This window comes from Mycteria americana, chromosome 26 (genome assembly GCF_035582795.1).
Source record: "Mycteria americana isolate JAX WOST 10 ecotype Jacksonville Zoo and Gardens chromosome 26, USCA_MyAme_1.0, whole genome shotgun sequence".
In the NCBI taxonomy this organism is placed as follows: Eukaryota; Metazoa; Chordata; class Aves; order Ciconiiformes; family Ciconiidae; genus Mycteria; species Mycteria americana.
The window spans coordinates 2,399,161-2,417,398 of NC_134390.1; the positions used below are offsets into that span (position 1 = coordinate 2,399,161).

Below are 18,238 nucleotides of genomic sequence, written 5' to 3' on the forward strand. Positions count from 1 at the left end.
CGGGTCCCCTTCCGGCCGTGCCCGGCGGGTGCCCCCCAGCCGCTCCCCCCCGCTGAAGGCGCCCCCCCCCCCCGCGGGACGCTGGCCCGGTCCCCGCCTGGGGCCGCCCGGGGTGCGGGCGGACAAGGTCGGACAGGATTTCTGGGCAAGAAGGACCCCAGACTCATTTTCAGGTTTCCCCATTCCCTGCTGGAACTGGAGTGAAGGTTTGGGGGTGCTCCCCTCTCCCCGGGCACTTCGAGGGGTGACCCCCGGCCGGTTTTGGGGGGGGGGCGGGGGGGCTGCAGTGCCCGTTGTGACCTGGGGGCCCTGGGCTGGGTAACGGGCCCGGGCCCCCAGCTTGGGGCATCGCCCCACGGCCCCGGCCCCCGGTCGGGTCGGGTTTGTAAATGCTGAATAAAGGCCAAGGGAACACCCAGAAGCGATGGTGCTGCTGCGGGGGGGCGGGGGGGCCGGGACGGGGACGGGGGCTGCGGCGGGGCTGGGGGCTGGGATGGGGCAGGGCCGCGGGCGGGGGCTGCAGCGGGCGGGGGCTGCAGCGGGCGGGGGGGCACCGGCAACCCCAGGGCGGTGACCGCCCCCACCCTCCCCCCGCAGGCCCCGGTGGCGCCGCGGGGCCGGTACCCCCCCACCCCGCACCGCCCCGAGAGGACTCTTCCCTGGAGAGACTACACTTCCCAGCAGCCCCCGCGCGCCACTTCCGGCGACGCACTCTCGCCCCCGCGCTATCTCGCGAGAGCCGCAGCGCCCGCCGGGAGCTGAAGTCCGCGGCGGGCGCCGGGCTGGGCCTTGCGCGCGGCGCCGCGGGGGATGCCGGGAGCTGTAGTCCCGGGGGGCGGGGACTCGCCTTCCCAGCGTGCCCCGCGCGGAGCCCGCGCTCCTGCCCTGCTCGCGCTCTCTCTCTCTCGCTCGCGCTCCCCGGGGTCTCCTCAGCGCGGCGGCGGCGGCGGCAGCGGCGCGGGGGGCGGCGGCGGCGGCGGCCGGGCGTAGGCGGCTCCGACCATGTCGGGCGAGGAGGAGGCGGCCGAGCTCACCATCGCCGAGGACCTGGTGGTGACCAAGTACAAGATGGGGGGGGACATCGCCAATCGTGAGTGCGGGCCGCGGCCGGGCGGGGGGCGGCGGGGAGGGGGCGCCGGGCCGGGGCGGGGGCCGGGGGTGCCCGGTGAGGCGGGGACGGGGGGGGGAGCGGCGAGGGGAGCGGCGGGCGGCGGTGGGCCTGGGGCGGGCGGCGAGGCCTGGGCCCCCCAACGGCCGTCTCCGCACGCCGGTGGAGCGGGGGCGGGTGGGGGGGCGGCCGTACGTTATCCCCGGGCGGCGGGGGCTGCCCGCTTCCCCCAGGCCCCGGCCCCGCACGGCGGCCGCTGCCGGCACGTGGCCTCCGCGCCCCACGTGCACCGGCGGCGGGCGGCGGGGGGGCAGGGCCTGCCGCCCCCCGGCAGCCCCCCCGCCCCGGCCGGCCGCCCACTCGCGGGGGGAGCCGGGAGCGGGGCCCGGCCAGGCGGGGCCGGCCCGGCGCAGACGCTGCCCACATCCTGCCCCGGGGCTGCCCCGCTCCCCTCTTTTGTTCGGGGCTTTAACCCCCCCTCCCCGCCGGGCAGGGCAGCCGCACCCCCGGCTCCCGGGGGTCGAGCCCCCGGGTGGGTGGCGGGGACGGGAGCGGGGCGAGCCCCGGGCGGAGGGGAGCGCCGGGCTCGGCCCTGGCAGCGCCTTTTCTCGGCGGGGAGCCCCGGCCCGCCCGCGGGAGGCTGTCCCGGCCGGGGGCTGCCGCCTGGCACGGGCTTGGGACACGCGTTGTTCACCCCTAAAACTTTGCCCCCTTCCCCCCCGTGTTATTGCCTTTTTGCTGTTATTTTTTTGAACGCTTATTTTTGCTGTATCATTAATGGTGTTTAGCTGCCCCCCGAGAAGGGTGACAGCTGTTTAAAGAGCTAACTGGACCAGTTCTGTGAGGCCTTCCCGGCATCATGAACAGCCTCGGTAGTGGCGTGTCCCACACTAATTGTTGCTGACTTCGATGCGACGCTTCTTTTTAAGTCATCGCTCCTGATGGTAACTCGGGATGCAGCTCAGGAGAGAGGCTGGGGCTGAGAGCCGCAGTGCTGTGGTTCCCCTTTGGGAAGGGAGGTCGCCGCTTTGGCTTCTCTGTCTGCTGGGCAAACTGGATTTCACGGCGTGCCCCGAGTTCGGCAGTGTGGAGGGGCCACCTCCCTTCCCATGGGGGAAAGGCAGCTCCGTCGCGGCGTTTCTTCTCCCTCACGGGTGGTGTGAGCGCGTTGGGGAAGAGCAAACACAGAACTGTGGCAAAAAGCTCAAAATGCCTCGGGCTCTTGTCAGAGCGAGGTGCCTTTAATGATATAAAGTGCTTTTAATTCCCTAAATGAAGTGCTGTGGAAGGCCAGAGTACAATTAGTAGGTGTTCCTTGGCCAGTGGTATCACACTGTTTGCTTCTTGGTTTTGTTCGAACGCTCTGATGAGCCTGACTCGCCGTTTATCTTTGCACTGTGTTTGTTTTAACGTTCCCTGTTCTCGTCTCTCTGTCCTGCCATCCACCGAAGGTCTCTTTATCAGAGTTTTATATGTACTTAAAAATACTCCCAATTTGTCATTATCTGTGGCACATGGAAAGGTGACTGAAGGGGTTTGAAATTTAATTCGTCACACAGGTGAAAGGCTTCAGGTTTTTACTCGGTGTCAAAGAAATTATGAAAACCCGCCTGCTCCTAAACATCCCCTTCAGCACTTCCAAAATATTTATTGCTGTCGTACCTAGAACACACCCCATCAGTTACAGAAACTCCCACCCAACAGAGGCACTTCACAAAACTGCCTCTTGTAAAAACAATGTGCTCACAGAGCGAGGAGAAACTGTGAGGATACCTTTTATCCCAGGATCTGAAAACATTTCAGGGTAAGCTTTATGACTCCCTGTAAAGTGTCCCAGCTGGAGAGAGGGGGAAATAGCAGCTCGGGGTCCACCGGTGACAGCCAGAGTGCCTCAGCCCCCGGACTGGTGGGGAGGCTGTTGAGATGTGGCTCCTCCAGCAACCCCCGGGCCCCTGCTCCTGTAACGCCATCGAGATGTGTTTGTGAATGTCACTCTGCAGTGTTTCAACCAAAGCCGCCGCTTTTACACTCCTTTCCCAGCTTATCTTATAAAGCACGAGGCACGCTGTCATCTATGGCGGAACTAAAACGCTGCTGGGACTCGCGGGCACTAGAATATGCCAAAAAGTGGGTGCAGGCAGTGTTGGGTGCAGGCAGCCAAACTTCCTCTGACCTGCAGCGTGGAGCAAGGCGTGTGGAGTTCCTTGCATCAGGCAGCACGCTGGCAGCTGCCAGCACTGCCGGGCCGGAGCAGGAGCACATGGGTTACCTTTAAAACACGTTTCTGCAGAGTAAGGGACTAACGTAACTGGCTCTGCTGCGCTGGTCCTGCGCCGCTGCCAGCTCTTGTGCCCGGCAAAGTCTTTCAACTGCTCCGTACCTCTGGTCCCGCACGTCCACAGCGCTGGCCCCTGCTCCTTTGATGTGCTGCACGTCCCGTCTCCCAAGTAATTTTCAAACCTGTTTCTGTAGCTCTGACTTCTCCAGAAAGAATGTGGGAGAGCCGTGTTTCTGCTTGGCTGCTGTGTTAGACAGACCTTGGTCTGCACAGGCAGGTGTCTGAAGCTGCAGCGCTTCACCTGCCCAAACCCCTACATATGTTCGTTTGTTCACGCTCTCTGTGAAAACATTCTCGAAAACAAAATAAAAATTAAAGTGGGATTTCTGCCTGTCCGTGGTCCTTTTGGTAAAGAGCTGAGTCCAGAGTCTTGTTCCCTCTTAGAAAACAAACAGATCTTTCCGCCACGGTGCTGCGTGATGGGGGCTGGTGTTAGATTTAAGGCTGTTTATCGTTAACATGCTTCAACAGCTCTGTGTCTGTGTTTGAATTAAGGGGTCCTACGTGCGGTGGTTGAAGCAGCGAACTCCGGAGCATCGGTTCTCTGCCTGTGTGAGAAGGGAGACGCCATGATCATGGAAGAGACTGGCAAGATTTTCAAGAAGGAAAAAGAAATGAAAAAAGGTGAGGCCTGCTCTGAAGGTATTTTTCAGCGTGGCCATGGTTTTTGGTCCTGTTGGGTGGCTGGTGTGAATGGGCAAGCTACTCTGTGCTAATTAGTGTTAAGAAATAGTTTGCTGTTCCTAGAAAGCCAATTTTAGCCCAGATCCTCCTGCCTGCCCTGCTGGTAAGCATCGCTGATGAGCCTCAGCTTCCCGTTTCCATGCACCCAGTCATCCACATTGTTGTCCAAAATCACTCATTTCAATGTCTTCCCTTCAGGAAGACCTGCGGTACGGTTATCGCTGGTCTGTAGTTGCCGTGGAGATTGGGTGACACTCGAGTGTGTCACCGAGAGCTCCCTGATTTCTGCTCTGGAGACTTGAGGTCCCTTTTGCAGGCGGCTCGCTGCCTTGGATGTATTTCTTTGACGGTTGTCTGGGCAAAAGGAGAGCCGGTGCGGGAGCAGACCACGCACTGCGTTCCTCGTGGCTCTTTGGCTAGAGGCTTGTGTAACGGGGCATTTTACAGCGCTTCGGAAACCAAAATCCTGAGTGACGATCCACGCTGGTGGGACTGCTGCCTGTGACGGATGTGAGGCTGCAAGATTTCAGGGAATATTTTTTTTCCCCTTGCAGGTATTGCCTTCCCAACGAGTATATCAGTAAATAACTGCGTCTGTCACTTCTCCCCCCTGAAGAGTGACCAAGACTACATCCTCAAAGACGGAGACTTGGTCAAAATGTAAGTGTCTTGGTTATACTTCTTGTGAGTTTACTGTTGGCATCTGGGCTTTGCTTTCTAATCCTACTCGGTGTGTTAAATACTTCCTCAGCACGGCTAATTAAAGAGTCCAATAGCTAGTCAAGTGAAGCGCTTGAAGCATGCTTGAGTCTTCTGATACTTCTAGAAGTCACACAAGTTTCCTGAGCCACGATGCCCCACCTGTAATTAACTCTCTTTGTGTTGCAGTGACTTGGGAGTCCATGTCGATGGCTTCATAGCGAATGTAGCACACAGTTTTGTCATAGACGCCTCAAAGGTAGGTTTGTAATGGAGCGGTGTCTCCTGCCGCTGCTGCTCTACGTGCAGTCTAAAGGAGAGCTTAAAAAGCTGATGTTCGGGTGCCTCTGGTTCCAAAGGCGGCAGCAGCGCAGAGCCTCGGAGAGGCGTCTGCTTCGTTTCGCAAAAGCGCCACAGGTCTGGTGTCATGGCAGTGACAGGGTGAAAACAGTCCCTTTCCTAAAAATTATTCCATCCTCTGGAAAATGAGGGCTGACACGCTGTTTCAACACGTACAATTTTGCAAGGTTACAAATAATTTGAGACAAACCGCGTGAGTGGCGCTGCAGTGAGTTATTTGCATGTAGACTGTCTGGGGCTGTGGGGCGGACTGGGCAGACTGGTTTTGCTGCCCCCTCTACTGGCCGAGGCACAGGGAGCCGAGAGCCACACTGCTGGGAGTCACTGCCTTCACCTTTGCAAACTGATCTCAGGGGCGACTTGTTCTTCGAACCCCAAAACTAGTTCCTGCTGCTCACTTCTCCTGCCTGAACATGCCAGCACGGGCTTTTCTCACTCGGGGCTGACTGCAGCGTACAGCCCCGGCACGCGCTGGTGAGGACGCTGCCGTGGCACGCGTGGTTTGGTCGGGCGTTTTGGAAGTGACGCTAAGCCACGCTCGTGTGGTGGGAATTACTGTTGCGTGCGTAAAGTTGTCACGTAAGCTCGGAACAAATTTTTAGCTGTAGTCTTGGGAGGAGGATGGCGGTGTGGGTCTTGGGAATGGTTTTTCTCCAGTCTCAACGACATGATGGGGAGAAGACAAAAAAATAATCTTTTAAAGTGTATTGAAATCTTTCTAGTCCACGTTTCTGGCTAGAGGAGAGTCTTGTTCTGTTTTCAGTCTTGACAGCGACGCGCTTGTGCTAGGGTGTCTCTGTTGAAACTTGTGAGAGAGCCAACTTGATTGTGGCTGATGCTCGCCTGCTCTTTTAATGGAGAAGACGCTAATGGTTGAGCTGTGAGGCCGGAAGCCCTTCCACCTCTGAGCTAGACTTCCCCGTTTGCTCGGGGGAAGGTGTCCAGTTAGATGGAGAATCCCCATCTCTAGACACTCAGAACAGCGTTCTTGCTAATAAGAGGGAAGGGAACGTACCTTAAAAAGCCTTTACTTTTCTGTTCTTCCAGGAAAACCCTGTGTCGGGCCGTAAAGCTGATGTCATCAAGGCGGCTCATCTCTGTGCTGAAGCTGCTCTGCGCTTGGTAAAGCCTGGAAACCAGGTGAGTAACTGGTATGGGGGAAAGTATGTCTGGGCACGGTGCGAGGAGCTCAAGTACAGACGCTGCCTGTGCCACGTTTCGTGCGTAGAAATAAAAGCGTGTGACCTTGCCTGGGAAGAATTGCCCAGCGATGCGGGGAATCTGGAAGCAGCTGTCTGCAGACAGCTGAGCCGCTGCTGGGGCGGGTGGCAGTGACTCTTCTGTCAGCAGCTCTGGCTTCCCTGCGGGACCCGAGCTCTCACTTGTGCGATGGTGGCCTCGCAGAGAAGCCTCGGTGCTCCCGCTCGCCGGTCCCTTCCTCGCTGAAGACGGCTGGGCACGCACAGCAACTCCGCTGAACAGTGCTCCCTTAAATCTCCCACTTGCACCTCTCCCTCGCCTGGTGCTCAGGCGCCTCAGCAGTCGTAGGCGATCTCCTTTGTCGCTGTGTTACTATTCCAAATGTACTCGTGTCGCTCTTTAGTTCCTAGTGCAATCCCCTAAAGAGGGATGGCTTGTGAGAAGGCACTGCGTGCAGTGCAGGAGGCTGAGCTGACCTCATGTTGCGTGTCATTTTTGTTGATACAGGCTTAAAAATGGAAGCCTGACACCGTTTCTCCTTTTTTTGGAGGTGTTAGAACACCAGCCGGTTAGAAAACCTGCCCGTTTTATCACAGAACCTGTCAAGTTACAAGAAACTGTCATGCTTGTGGCTTGAATTTTATATCTTTAATGTGTTTTCATGTGCTCTTCATCCAGAACACACAAGTGACAGACGCGTGGAACAAAATAGCCCACTCGTTTAACTGCACGCCGATTGAAGGTAAGGACAGGGGAGCAGCTGATGGGAGGTAGCGATGTTTTAGCTGCACACTAAATCCTGAGCTGCCCTATTCAGATTCCGGGAAACATTTAACGACTACGAGACCTAGACACGCCATCTTTAAATGCAGCAGCCTTTGCTAAAGAAAAAAAAAAATCCCTTCAAAACTCTCCAGATTCTTCTTCCTTCCTCTATTTTTTTTATTTTTTAAAGATGCATTAATCTAGGAACAATAGATGCGGGCTCCCACAGCTGGTAGGTAGTGTCCTGGCTCATGGACTTCCTGCTGACCTTGGGCAAATCGCGTGGCCCTTTGCCTTCATACTTGACCACTTGTCATTAAAACCCCTTTAGCAAATACATAACAGAGCTCGTTTGTAATGCAAGGGCCGCTGCAAAAGGAGCCCATAGATGTGCAGGGTATGTAATTTCCTTCCTTACAACTCTAAACTGATTCACGTTCTCTTTGCAGCGTTGATAACGGGCGAGTGGGAAGGCTCTGGGATAGCTTCTGGTAGAAATGAGACCACTGCCTTCTTGTCTGGAAGGTGGCGAGAGAGCTTAGCCTGACATTTGGCACGCGCAGATGCTTTTCTCCTAGTCGGTGACATCACTGTCAAATGGTTCTTTCAGCCACAATTAAATTGGTCCATCGTTAGTTAAATTTCCTGAAATACCATAAAGCTGGCTCGTTCTCTTCGCTCGCCTTAGCCCAGTCTCGGAACATCGGTTCCTTGTGTGGGATGGCTTTGTGGGTCTCCTCAATGCTTTGCTCCTTTCTCTGTGAAAAAACATGGCATCAGCTGCAGTGAGGAGGCGGCCGCTCGCACTGTCAAGGGAGTTTAAGCAACCACTGTTTTGGAAACAGTCAAGTGCCGTGATTATCTAGGCACTGGCAGCAGCATAAGGCCCCAGCTGATGAAAACAAACGGAGCTGTTGGCGGCTGGGGTTGTGCTTTCCATCCCGCCAGCGGCAGCCGTCCTTCCCGAACGGAGACGTGCGACTGTCCCTGCTGGCCTGGTGGCTCGGGGAGTGGAACAGGAATGGCCGCGAGTGCCTCTTCCTAGACTTCGATTTGAAGGTGAACTGTAGGACAGAAGGGAAGAGTGAAGCAAACCCCCCAACATACCCTTTGGGTGCTGTACAGCCCACGTACTGGGGAAGGGACTGAAAGTTTCCATTAATTTGGCATCTTTAAAAACACCCGAGGGTGCGTCACACGTGCCTGCGGGTTCACCTCCAGCCCGTTCCAGCCCACTGGTGTAGTGCACGTGCCTTATCGAGAAGCGGCAGTACTTGAAAGGGCTCGGCGCCTGGCTGCTCCTCTCGCGGGAGCTTGCAGCTCCTCCTCGCTGGCGAGGAAGCGTTGCTGAAGTCAGAGTGGGCTTTGGGGAGCTCTGTCTCTGTGCTAATGCACTTCACGGTCCAGGACTGAGGGAAGCTGAGGAAGTGCTAACGGTGGCGACTGTTTGCTTTACTGCTCGCTCTAGCTGAGGGCTGCAGTCCCGGGCCCCAGAGCGTTAATAATGCAAGTCGCTGTGTCGCTGGTTCGCAGCTCAGAGGTGTTAATGGATTCTCTTATCGCGGCAGGGATGCTGTCACACCAGCTGAAACAGCATGTGATCGATGGAGAGAAAACAATCATCCAGAACCCTACAGACCAGCAAAAGTGAGCATCACCTCTGGGGTTGCTGCTTCCAGAAGCATTTGGGAGGGGTGTGACTAGGTGCAGAATGGTGACCCTGTTTCTTGCTGCGGTATCAAGTGGGGGATGTAGCAGGTATGTTTAGTTTAACCAGGGTATAGACTGCTCCCCGTATGGCCTCTTTCTTGAAGTCTGACCCAGTATGGTAAATTCATAGCTTGTTAGCCCCATATCATCTTTTCCGTTCTGTGTGAACGTGAAGCGTGGCTCTGTGTTTGGGGGTTGTTCTGAGAAAGAGAGGCTGGAAGTCACTGACGTGAGGCTCCTCGCTGGCACCTGCGAGTGTTCTTGGTTTCTGCCTCGAAGGAGTCTGCTGGAGGCTGCCAGCAAAATAACCAACTGTTGCTAGTTGTAGCGGTGGATGCTAATTCACCAGGAGCTCTGCCAAGAACTGTCGTTTGTCTCGCAGAAGCTGCCAGGAGCCCACTGGGTGCTGATCACTGTCAATAGCGTTTCGGGATGGTTTTGAACTAATGAGCTGGATATGTCATTCCGTTCTGTTCCAGCGGCTCCTCTCCCTCGGGGATGCCTCGGGGTTGGGTCTCACGCTGAGCAGTTAGAGCTCAGTGGCTTTAAATCCAGCACTTGGTCTGTAAGTTCTCAGGCACGGCAATGTACCAGGTGTGGTGGGGCTCTTGGCCTGCCTAGGACGTGACCACAAGTTCAAAGAGCTGGTGCTGAATGTCTAAGAGACCTCCCGCCCCTCACTGGGGATGGAGCTGCTTGCATCGGCAGGAGAAGCACTGGCTTGTCGTCGCTTTTCTCTGCCAGCCTGTCACTGATCAGCTCTGCTGCCTGGCATGTTAATCTTCAACTTTGGTGTCTTCTGTGCCAGCTTTTGCTCTTCTGGTCAGAGACCTGGTCACTGTAGCACCGTAGCACTACTTCGTGCTTGTAGACCTTCTCTTGCTAAGCCCGGTGTGGGCTTGTTCGAGGTATTGTGGCTGTGTAGTAGGTTTTGTCTTCTCTATTTACCATTCTTTGACTCGCCAAACTTTTTTTCATCCAGGAAGGACCATGAAAAAGCAGAATTTGAGGTCCACGAAGTTTACGCTGTTGATGTTCTCGTCAGCAGTGGAGAGGGAAAGGTGAGTCCGGCGCTTCTTGGCCTGCTGTTCCTCTGTGCGTGTGGTCAAAAAGCGGCCGTGTTTCAGAACAGTCAGCAGCAGCAAGTGGTGCTAACAGCCATGTCCTTGTGGGTGCCAGTTCCAGCCGGGGAATACTTGTTGCCTGGGTATCACTGTGTCTTTTTGGATGGAGCTTTTTCCATCCAAAAAGTTGAGGTGCACCTTTACAGTGTCAGAGTACGGACGGTGCTTCTCCGCTGTAAACGCCCCAGCGTGTGCAGGCAGTTGGCTCATCTGGCTGAGGAAGGGCTGCGCTGCTTTCCTGGTCTCTCAGCTCTATTTGCGTTTTCAGGCAAAGGATGCTGGACAGAGAACTACAATTTACAAAAGGGACCCCTCCAAACAGTATGGCTTGAAGATGAAAACCTCCCGTGCCTTTTTCAGTGAGGTGGAGAGGCGCTTTGATACTATGCCATTTACTCTCAGGTATCTGCTCTTATTCGTGGCCCCCCCCATGTGTTCGGAGCTGGATGCTTTGCGTGCGCTTACAGACCATGCTGACAGCAAAACCCACTTGCTTTCACCGTCCTGTCACAGAGGAGGAGGCAGCCTTTGCTGCTTTACGTTGGGGTTTGCTGTATTTGAGCCTAGGAGTGGGTGGAGGAAGGATGTTACAGGCTTAAGCAGGAATCCCAGGCAGAGCCTGAGGATTTGAGAATCTCCTGTGCCTCGCGTGGCAGGTGGGGAGCTGGGAACTGCGTTTAAAATAAAACAGAGAGGGGTGAAAGCGGTGTCAGGGTGCAGCATGCAGAGGCGAGGCAGTTCCAATCAATTTTTGTAAGTGAGGTACTCCCAAACTAAGGAAACAACATTCACTTGACAGGCTCTTTCCACCCTTAAATCCACTTGCCTTTTCCACTCTCTGGAGGTCACAGTTCACCCGGCACTTGCCTGCTCTGGCAGTCTGCTTTGTCACTGCACCACGACGCTGCCGGGGCGAGGAAGGCGGGAGTGAATAAAGTCTCCAGCCTGATCCTGGGGGCAATTCTGAAACCCACGGGGTGGAATCTGGCTTCTAGGAAAGGGCCTGAGCTCAGGTGTGGCTCTGTCTCCTCCGCAGGGCATTTGAGGATGAGAAGAAGGCCAGGATGGGGGTGGTGGAATGCGCCAAACACGAGCTGCTCCAGCCTTTCAATGTCCTCTACGAAAAGGAAGGTGAGTGCTGGCGGTGGGAGGACTGGGAGCCGGGCGTGGATGGGCACTCAGCGGACAACTGTCGGTCGCTTCCGGAGTCTGGTGACACCGGTGCTGACTCTGTCGCTGTATAAATACCAGAGATGCACTTCAAGGGCCCTGGGATTTATCCTCTAGGAAACTTGCTACCCGTTGGCTTCTGGATCTTGTTTCGGAGTTGTTCCAGTGATGTTTGATGATGAGATGAAATTTTTTGTGGAGTAATTTCCTGGGCAGGAGGAGGGATTGATGGCTGAGGCTCTCTGGTTTGCTTACAGAGCAGGACTGGGTGGGGGCGGTGCTGAAGGAATTGTTTTGCTCTGGCCGGGGTAGGTTTAAGAAGTTCCTGCGAGATGGTTTTTAGCAGCGACAGCGTGGAAATGGCATAGGAATCGAAACATCTCGTTGGAAACATCTGCCGAGACGCCTAGCGGGTCGGATGCACGGGGGCTGCGGTGTAGTAACGCCTGTTTCTGTCTTGCAGGAGAGTTTGTTGCACAGTTCAAATTCACAGTGCTTTTAATGCCCAACGGTCCTATGAGGATAACCAGCGGCCCCTTTGAACCGGAACTCTACAAGTCGGAGCTTGAGGTGCAAGATGAAGAACTGAAGGTTGGTTTAAAACTAATAATAAATAGATGTAGCACATCGCATGGGTCACCCTGTCTTTGCATCCCTTGGGGTGAAGGGGGGAAGCAAAATCCAGAAGAGCGTGCAGGGGAGAGGCTGAGGCGTGAGCTCAAAAAGGAAAAGATGTGCTTAAGAGCAGGTTGGGCCCTTATTTCCTGCATCGAGCCCCAGCTCTAGTGGCTCGATAACGACACCCAGCCCCTTCCTGGGAGCGGCTGAGAAGTCTCGGCAGCTGGCTCCAGGGCCTCATACCTCGGCAGGGTGTGAGGCTGCGGCATTCCCCATCTATCCCTGTGCCCGTTGGGACTTACCACCATTCCTTCGGTGGCTGGTGGTGCTCGTTCCGCTTCAAAGGCGTTTCCCTTGATCTGCCGTCAAAAAAAAAGGCGTCGGCTTTCTAGCTTCTTGTGTTTCCTTCCTGTCTCCAGGCCCTTCTACAAAGTTCTGCAAGCCGGAAGACCCAGAAAAAGAAGAAAAAGAAGGTAATTTGGCCACGTTTTGTGGGGATTGGTGGCACGTTATCTCTTGCAATCGGCAGCGCCCAAATGTTACCCCGGTCCCATGTGGTTGCGTTTTGGGCTCGCCCCCCAGCCCGCCTTGAAGAATACCCTGGTGTTCCCCTGGCTCGGGAAGCAGCCGCCTCGTGGGAAGGGGCCTCCTCGCGGCCCCGCGGGCGGGCTGCGTCGTACCTGCGGCCGGCGTTGTGGCCGTGCGCGGGCCCCGAGCGAGCCCCCGTTCTGACCGCCGCCGTGGGTTTGTTTCCGCAGGCCTCCAAGAACGCAGAGAACGCCACCACGGGAGAGACGGCGGAAGAGAACGAGGCTGGCGACTGAGCAGCTCCCGCTCCCTCCATGTAGCACCCAGTTCACACACACTCGCCCCTTTTCCCCCCCAAAACAGAAGCAAAATAATCTAGCACTGTTTGTCTCTTACGACCAAACAACAAACAGTCTGGACTTCCCACTGACTACAACCAGCTCCTATTGACTTTGCCAATGAGGGAGGATTCTCTCAGCCACTTCAGACTACTTAAAAAAGAAAGCAGAAAAATAAAATCAGGAGTAAAAGCTAGTCTATATCCACTCTTTCTAACCTTTTATACTACCCATTCTTGTTGAAGAGGTGAACAGCTAAGCCGATCCCAGTGAGAGGGAGTGTAGAGAGCTGCCTGCTTTCTTCTTCCTCCCCCCCCTTTTTTTTTTGTTTATAATTTCTCCCTTTACAGATTTTCTTGGAGGAAAAAACCAAACCAAACAAACAGCCGATTACGCCCGAGAAAGTGCCCTGTGTTTAGTGATATGGTACGAGTGGACGGTGTCGGGTGCTCTGCCTCGCTGCGCCCTCTCGGCTCCTCCCGGCCGCGTAGGCATTCCTCTCCGTTACCTTGGGGCAGAGGGTTTCTCGCTCTTCTCTTTTAGCCTCTAGATTGTACATTTATAATTGGGAAAAAATAGCAAATTTTATGTCCCCTGTGAAACTGTAGACTGTTCCGTCTACTCTGTTCTGTCTCTGCCTTGATTTACCTATAAACGCTCTATTTTTTAATATGCTGCTGTGGCGAGCTCATTTTTAAATTGACGTCCAACTTGCTCGGAAGCAGATGACGTTCCCCACCTGACAGCTCTGCGGAGGGGCAGGAGCCAGGCGAGCTGCCCCCCACCCGGCAGTGGTTTTTAATTCCCTGGTGTCCCGGGGAGTTTTATTCTTCCCCGTGGCTGGTTTCCATGGCCTCCGAGCGCGGTCCGCTCTCTCGCGTGCGTTGGCGGCTCTCGGAAGGGTCTCCCGTCCCCACGCGCGGCTCTGGCCATAGGCGAGGGAAATGCTACAGGAGTTGTTGGACTCGGGCTAGAGTCCGGCCAGGGGTATTGCTCTTTTATAGCGAGTCTTTTTTAAATAAAAAAAAAGAAAAAAAAAAAAAAAAGAAAAGAAAAAAGCCGATTGAATTACATGTAGTTGAATGTGAGGTTTTTTTCTTTGCCGATACCTGCTGACCGGCTCTCTGGGTATTCCCCTGCTGTAGCTGAACTTGGGAAAAACTCTCGCCTTTAACAACGCTCCCGGGCGTCTCCGCAGGCACCGTGCTTCCTCGCCAAGATCTGGGTTTTCCACCCCAAACTCCACACGTGCAAATATTACCAAAGTCAATAAAAGAGAATAAACGATGCGCTATTTTTTTTTTTTTTTTCTGAATTCTTCCTGTTCTCCACCTCTCCCGGCTCCGGCGGGGCCCCGGGGCTGGACGTGGGCTCCTCACCCAGCGCTGGCCGGAGCGGGGGGGCCGGGACGGCGGCTGGGCTGGGCTGGGCAGCTCCGACCTCTTGACCGTGCCCTTGAGTGAAGACGCCAGCACCTCGCTCCCCGGGGCCTGGGCCCGTGTTTTAAAGCAATATTCTGCGCTCTGCGGAGGAAGGGCAGAGCTAGCCTTTCTCGTAGTCCCCAGTACGGATTTATAAACCACGGAGACTTGCTGGAGGTTTATTTAATTTTCTATTTTTACTTTAAAAAAAAAAAAAAAATACTGTACCTCTTGATACAAGCAACAAAAATCCAATTGTTAACAAATTTTGACAAGCGGAAACTCCCGAATGAACTCTGTAACTGACTTTTTTTTTTTTTTTTTTTTCTGAATAAACTTGACTAGTGACATCACCCTCTGGCCAGAGGAACGGCTCTGCTCTTTGGGGCTGGGCGGGCGCGGGGGGGCCGGGGCCGGGGCCGGGGTCTCCCCCTCGCCTCCACCGGGCCCGGTGCTGCCGGGCCTGCGGGCCGCGGGCGCTCTTCCCCGGGGCTGCGCAAAATGGCCGCCGGCGAGCGGACTACAGCTCCCGTCGTGCCTCGGGGGCGGGAACTACAGCTCCCGTCTTGCCCCGCGCCGGAGGGGGCGGGGACACGGGCGCTACCCTATAAATAGGCCCCGGCGGGCAACCGAGGCCTCTCTCGGCCGCTGCTGCCGCCATCTTGTGGGGCCGCCGCCGCCGGCCGCCTCCATCCGTCGCCATCCGCCGCCCGCGCCGCCGCCCGCCCGCCGGGACTGAGCGCGGCGTCTCCGCACCGCCATGAGGGCCAAGGTGAGCGGCGGGGGCGGCGCGGGGGGCGGCCGATGGCGCCTCACACCCCCCCCCCCCCCTTCACCCCCCCGGGGGGACCCCAGCAACGGCCGGGAGGGCGCGCTGCGGCCTGGCAGCCCCGGGGGGGTCCTGGGGCGTGGGGGGGGGCTCCGGCGGGGTGTCCCTGGGGGCGGGGGTCTCCATTGCACCGGGACGTGGAGCGGGGCCGGGGGTGTCGGTGCGTGGGGCTGGGGGGCTGGCGGCGGGGAGGGGCCGGGGCGGCGGGGCCGGAGCGGGGGTCTCCGGGAGGGGGGGCGGTCCCTGTCGCGGGGGGCTCTGGGCGCCTTGGGGGAAGGCGGGGGGAACTATGAGGGACCGGGACGGGGTCCGGGCCCCGCAGCCCCGGTACCGGCACTAACGCAGCCCCTCTCCCCTCCTCTCCTCTCCCGCAGTGGCGCAAGAAGCGCATGCGCAGGTACGTGGGGCTCCCCCGGGGCCGCCGCCCGCCGGTCCTGCCCCGCCGGGCAGCGGCGGGGGGCTGCGGCCGCCGCCCGGTCCCGCTGCGCGGGGCCGGCCCCGGGGCCTGAGCGCCGCTCTCTCCCCCAGGCTGAAGCGCAAGAGGAGGAAGATGAGGCAGAGGTCCAAGTAGGCCGCGCCGCGGAGCTGAGCAGGGCCGGGGCGCGGGGCCGCCGCCGCCGTCGCCGCCGGGGAGACGTCTCGGTGCCCCGGGGGGGGGGGCCCGGTGCCGCGGGGGGGACCCGCTGCGCCGGGCCGGTTGTGTGCTCTGTGGCGGCCGTGGTGCCGCGAATAAAGCTGGTGTTGTTGGGAGACGGTGTGGTTCCTCCGGGAGCGGCGGGGGCCGGGGGCTCCTCCGGCGACGGGGCGGGGGGGGGGGGCACCGGGAGCGGGGGCACCGGGCGGTGCTGGGGCCGGGGCCGCCGGCGCGGCGGAGGGAGCCCGCGGGTAAGGCCGAGATAGCGGCGCACACGCATGACGTCACGGTGACGGAAGAGTCCGGCGCACCGTATGCCGGGAGGAAGAGCGCAGCTCCTTCCGGGTCGCCCCGGAAGCACCATAGAGCACTTCCTGCCCGGCGCAGAGCGGCGGCCGGAAGGGGCCGCTCATTGTTGGCGCTGGAGGACCCGCGAGGAGGCCGCGAGCGGGTGAGTGCGGGCCGGGCGGGACGGGCCGCGCCGGGGCTGGGCCGGGCCTCGCCGCCGCCGGGAAAGGCCCCGCTCCGCCGCCCCGGGGCCCCCGCGGCGGCCGCCCCCGCCCCGGGCCGAGCCGCCGCCAGGCCCCGCCGCCGGGCCTGCCCCGGGTTTGCGGGGCGGTTGCTATGGAGACCCGGCGGGGGGGCCGCGCCCCCTCCGCCCTCCCGGTGCGGCCCGGCGGGGGTCGGCCCGGCGGGGCCGTCTCGGGGCCGCGATCCCTCGGGCCGGGGCCCGGCGGCGCCCGGCTCCCTCCAGTAGGCCTGGGCCGTCCCCGGTGACGCCGCCGGCACCGGCAGCCCCGGGGAGCGGCCGTGCGGGGCTGCCCGGGGCTCCCCCCGCCGGTCGGGGTCCGCGGTCCCCCCGGCACCGGGCAGGGGCACTCGGAGCTGCGCGAGGCGCCCGGGCCGTGCTGCCCCCGGGCCGGCTCCCTGGCGGCCCCGGTGCCGGTGCCCTGGGGCGGATGTTTCCCCCCTGGTGCCGGGGGCAGCTCCCGGTCCCCTCCCTCACCCCCCTCCCTCCCTCCGTCCCTCCCACAGTGCCCGGAGCCCCGCGGCAGCGGCGGCGGCGGCAAAGATGCCGGACCGCGACAGCTACAACAACGGCAGCAGCGGCGATGAGGTGGGCGCCAACGCCGACGACATCTGCCGCGATTTCTTGCGCAACGTCTGCAAGCGAGGCAAGCGCTGCCGCTTCCGGCACCCCGACATCAGCGAGGTCACCAACCTGGGCGTGCGCAAGAACGAGTTCATCTTCTGCCACGACTTCCAGAACAAGGAGTGCGTCCGCCTCAACTGCCGCTTCATCCACGGCACCAAGGAGGACGAGGACTGCTACAAGAAGACAGGGGAGCTGCCCCCGCGCCTGCGGCAGAAGGTGGCCGCCGGGCTGGGCCTCTCGCCCGCCGACCTGCCCAACAGCAAGGAGGAGGTGCCCATCTGCAGGGACTTCTTGAAAGGCGACTGCCAGCGCGGTGCCAAGTGCAAGTTCCAGCACCTGCAGCGGGACTACGAGTACGAGGCGCGAGGCATGGCCGCCCGCGAGCAGGGCATCGTCCCCGCCGTCCGCCGCTACGACCCCTACGACGCCATCTACGACCCCGACCGCTACGACGACCACGACCCCGTGCTGAAGCGGCGGCGGGTGGACGGGCTGCACTTCGAGACCTACGAGTACAGCTTCGCCAGCCCGCGGACGGTGGAGTACCGGCTGCTGGAGGAGGAGAACATCATGCTGCGCAAGCGCGTGGAGGATCTCAAGAAGCAGGTGAACAACCTGCTGGCCACCAACGAGGTGCTGCTGGAGCAGAACGCCCAGTTCCGCAACCAGGCCAAGGTGATGACGCTCAGCTCCACCGCCACCGCCACCGAGCAGACTCTGGCCCCCACCGTGGGCACCGTCACCAACTACAACCACAGCATCGCCCAGACCCACACCACGCTCAGCAGCCAGGCCCTCCAGCCCCGGCCCGTTTCCCAACAGGATTTGGTGGCTCCCGCCGGAGCCCAGGCGGCTCCCCCCGCCAACGCCGCTCCCCCCATGAACCCCGAAATCACCCCGCTCTCGGCCGCCTTGGCCCAGACCATCGCGCAGGGCATGGCCCCCCCCGTCTCCATGGCGCCGGTGGCCGTCTCGGTGGCGCCGGTGGCCGTCTCCATGGCGCAGCCGCTGGGGGGGATCACCATGAGCCACGCCACCACCCCCATGGTGACGTACCCCATCGCCTCCCAGAGCATGAGGATAACGGCCATGCCCCACTGACCCCCCCCCCGCGGGGCCGCGCCGCCGGCGAGGGGGGGACGGGGCAGCCGGCCGGACCGCGGCCCCCGTGCGGAACTGAGCCCCCGGGGGACGCGGGAGGAGGAGGAGGAGGAGGAAGGGCAGACCAGGCCTTCCCCAGCCGGTGGACGTGGGGGGGCTCTCGCCGGGCGGTGCGGGACGGCGGGGGGGGGCGGTGAACCCCTCCCCCGGGGCTTCGCGCCTGCGGCCGGCACCCGCCGCACAGGGGGTCTGCGGTGAAACCTCCCGGGGGGTGGGAGCGGGGGGGCTGCTCCCCGCCGAGCCCCGCGCACGGACACGGCCCCCCCGCCCCGCGCCGGGTCTGTGTCCCGGGGGGGGGGGGGGGGGGGCGGCCCCGGGGCCGCGGCTCCCCGGGCCCTGTAACGTTTTCAACTATTAAAAAAAAAAACAAAAAAAAACAAAAAAAAGAAAAAACA

General features: G+C 59.6%; 2 protein-coding genes across 2 annotated transcripts; both read left to right on the forward strand.

Moving 5' to 3' along the window:
- Positions 1 to 845: 845 nt before the first annotated feature.
- On the forward strand, positions 846 to 13,931 carry PA2G4 (proliferation-associated 2G4). Its single transcript, XM_075525464.1, has 13 exons — positions 846 to 1,090; positions 3,942 to 4,070; positions 4,685 to 4,790; positions 5,019 to 5,088; positions 6,237 to 6,329; positions 7,068 to 7,131; positions 8,723 to 8,801; positions 9,847 to 9,925; positions 10,257 to 10,390; positions 11,025 to 11,119; positions 11,622 to 11,749; positions 12,196 to 12,249; positions 12,535 to 13,931. The coding sequence occupies exons 1-13, from the start codon at positions 1,003 to 1,005 to the stop codon at positions 12,598 to 12,600; spliced, it is 1,185 nt and encodes a 394-aa protein (XP_075381579.1). The 5' UTR covers positions 846 to 1,002; the 3' UTR covers positions 12,601 to 13,931.
- Positions 13,932 to 15,825: 1,894 nt separating this feature from the next.
- ZC3H10 (zinc finger CCCH-type containing 10) lies at positions 15,826 to 18,220 on the forward strand. Its single transcript, XM_075525459.1, has 2 exons — positions 15,826 to 15,977; positions 16,562 to 18,220. Exons 1-2 carry the CDS (start codon positions 15,841 to 15,843, stop codon positions 17,781 to 17,783), a joined length of 1,359 nt encoding a protein of 452 aa, XP_075381574.1. The 5' UTR covers positions 15,826 to 15,840; the 3' UTR covers positions 17,784 to 18,220.
- The last annotated feature ends 18 nt before the right edge of the window (positions 18,221 to 18,238 follow it).

Excerpts from the sequence above, each read along its gene's own strand:
- PA2G4 (XM_075525464.1), top strand. The coding sequence starts at position 1,003 with ATGTCGGGCGAGGAGGAGGCGGCCGAGCTCACCATCGCCGAGGACCTG. Across the intron at positions 7,132-8,722 it reads TAACTGCACGCCGATTGAAG|GGATGCTGTCACACCAGCTG; the intron begins GTAAGGACAGGG and ends TTATCGCGGCAG. Across the intron at positions 11,120-11,621 it reads TGTCCTCTACGAAAAGGAAG|GAGAGTTTGTTGCACAGTTC; the intron begins GTGAGTGCTGGC and ends TCTGTCTTGCAG.
- ZC3H10 (XM_075525459.1), top strand. The coding sequence starts at position 15,841 with ATGCCGGGAGGAAGAGCGCAGCTCCTTCCGGGTCGCCCCGGAAGCACC. Across the intron at positions 15,978-16,561 it reads CGCGAGGAGGCCGCGAGCGG|TGCCCGGAGCCCCGCGGCAG; the intron begins GTGAGTGCGGGC and ends TCCCTCCCACAG.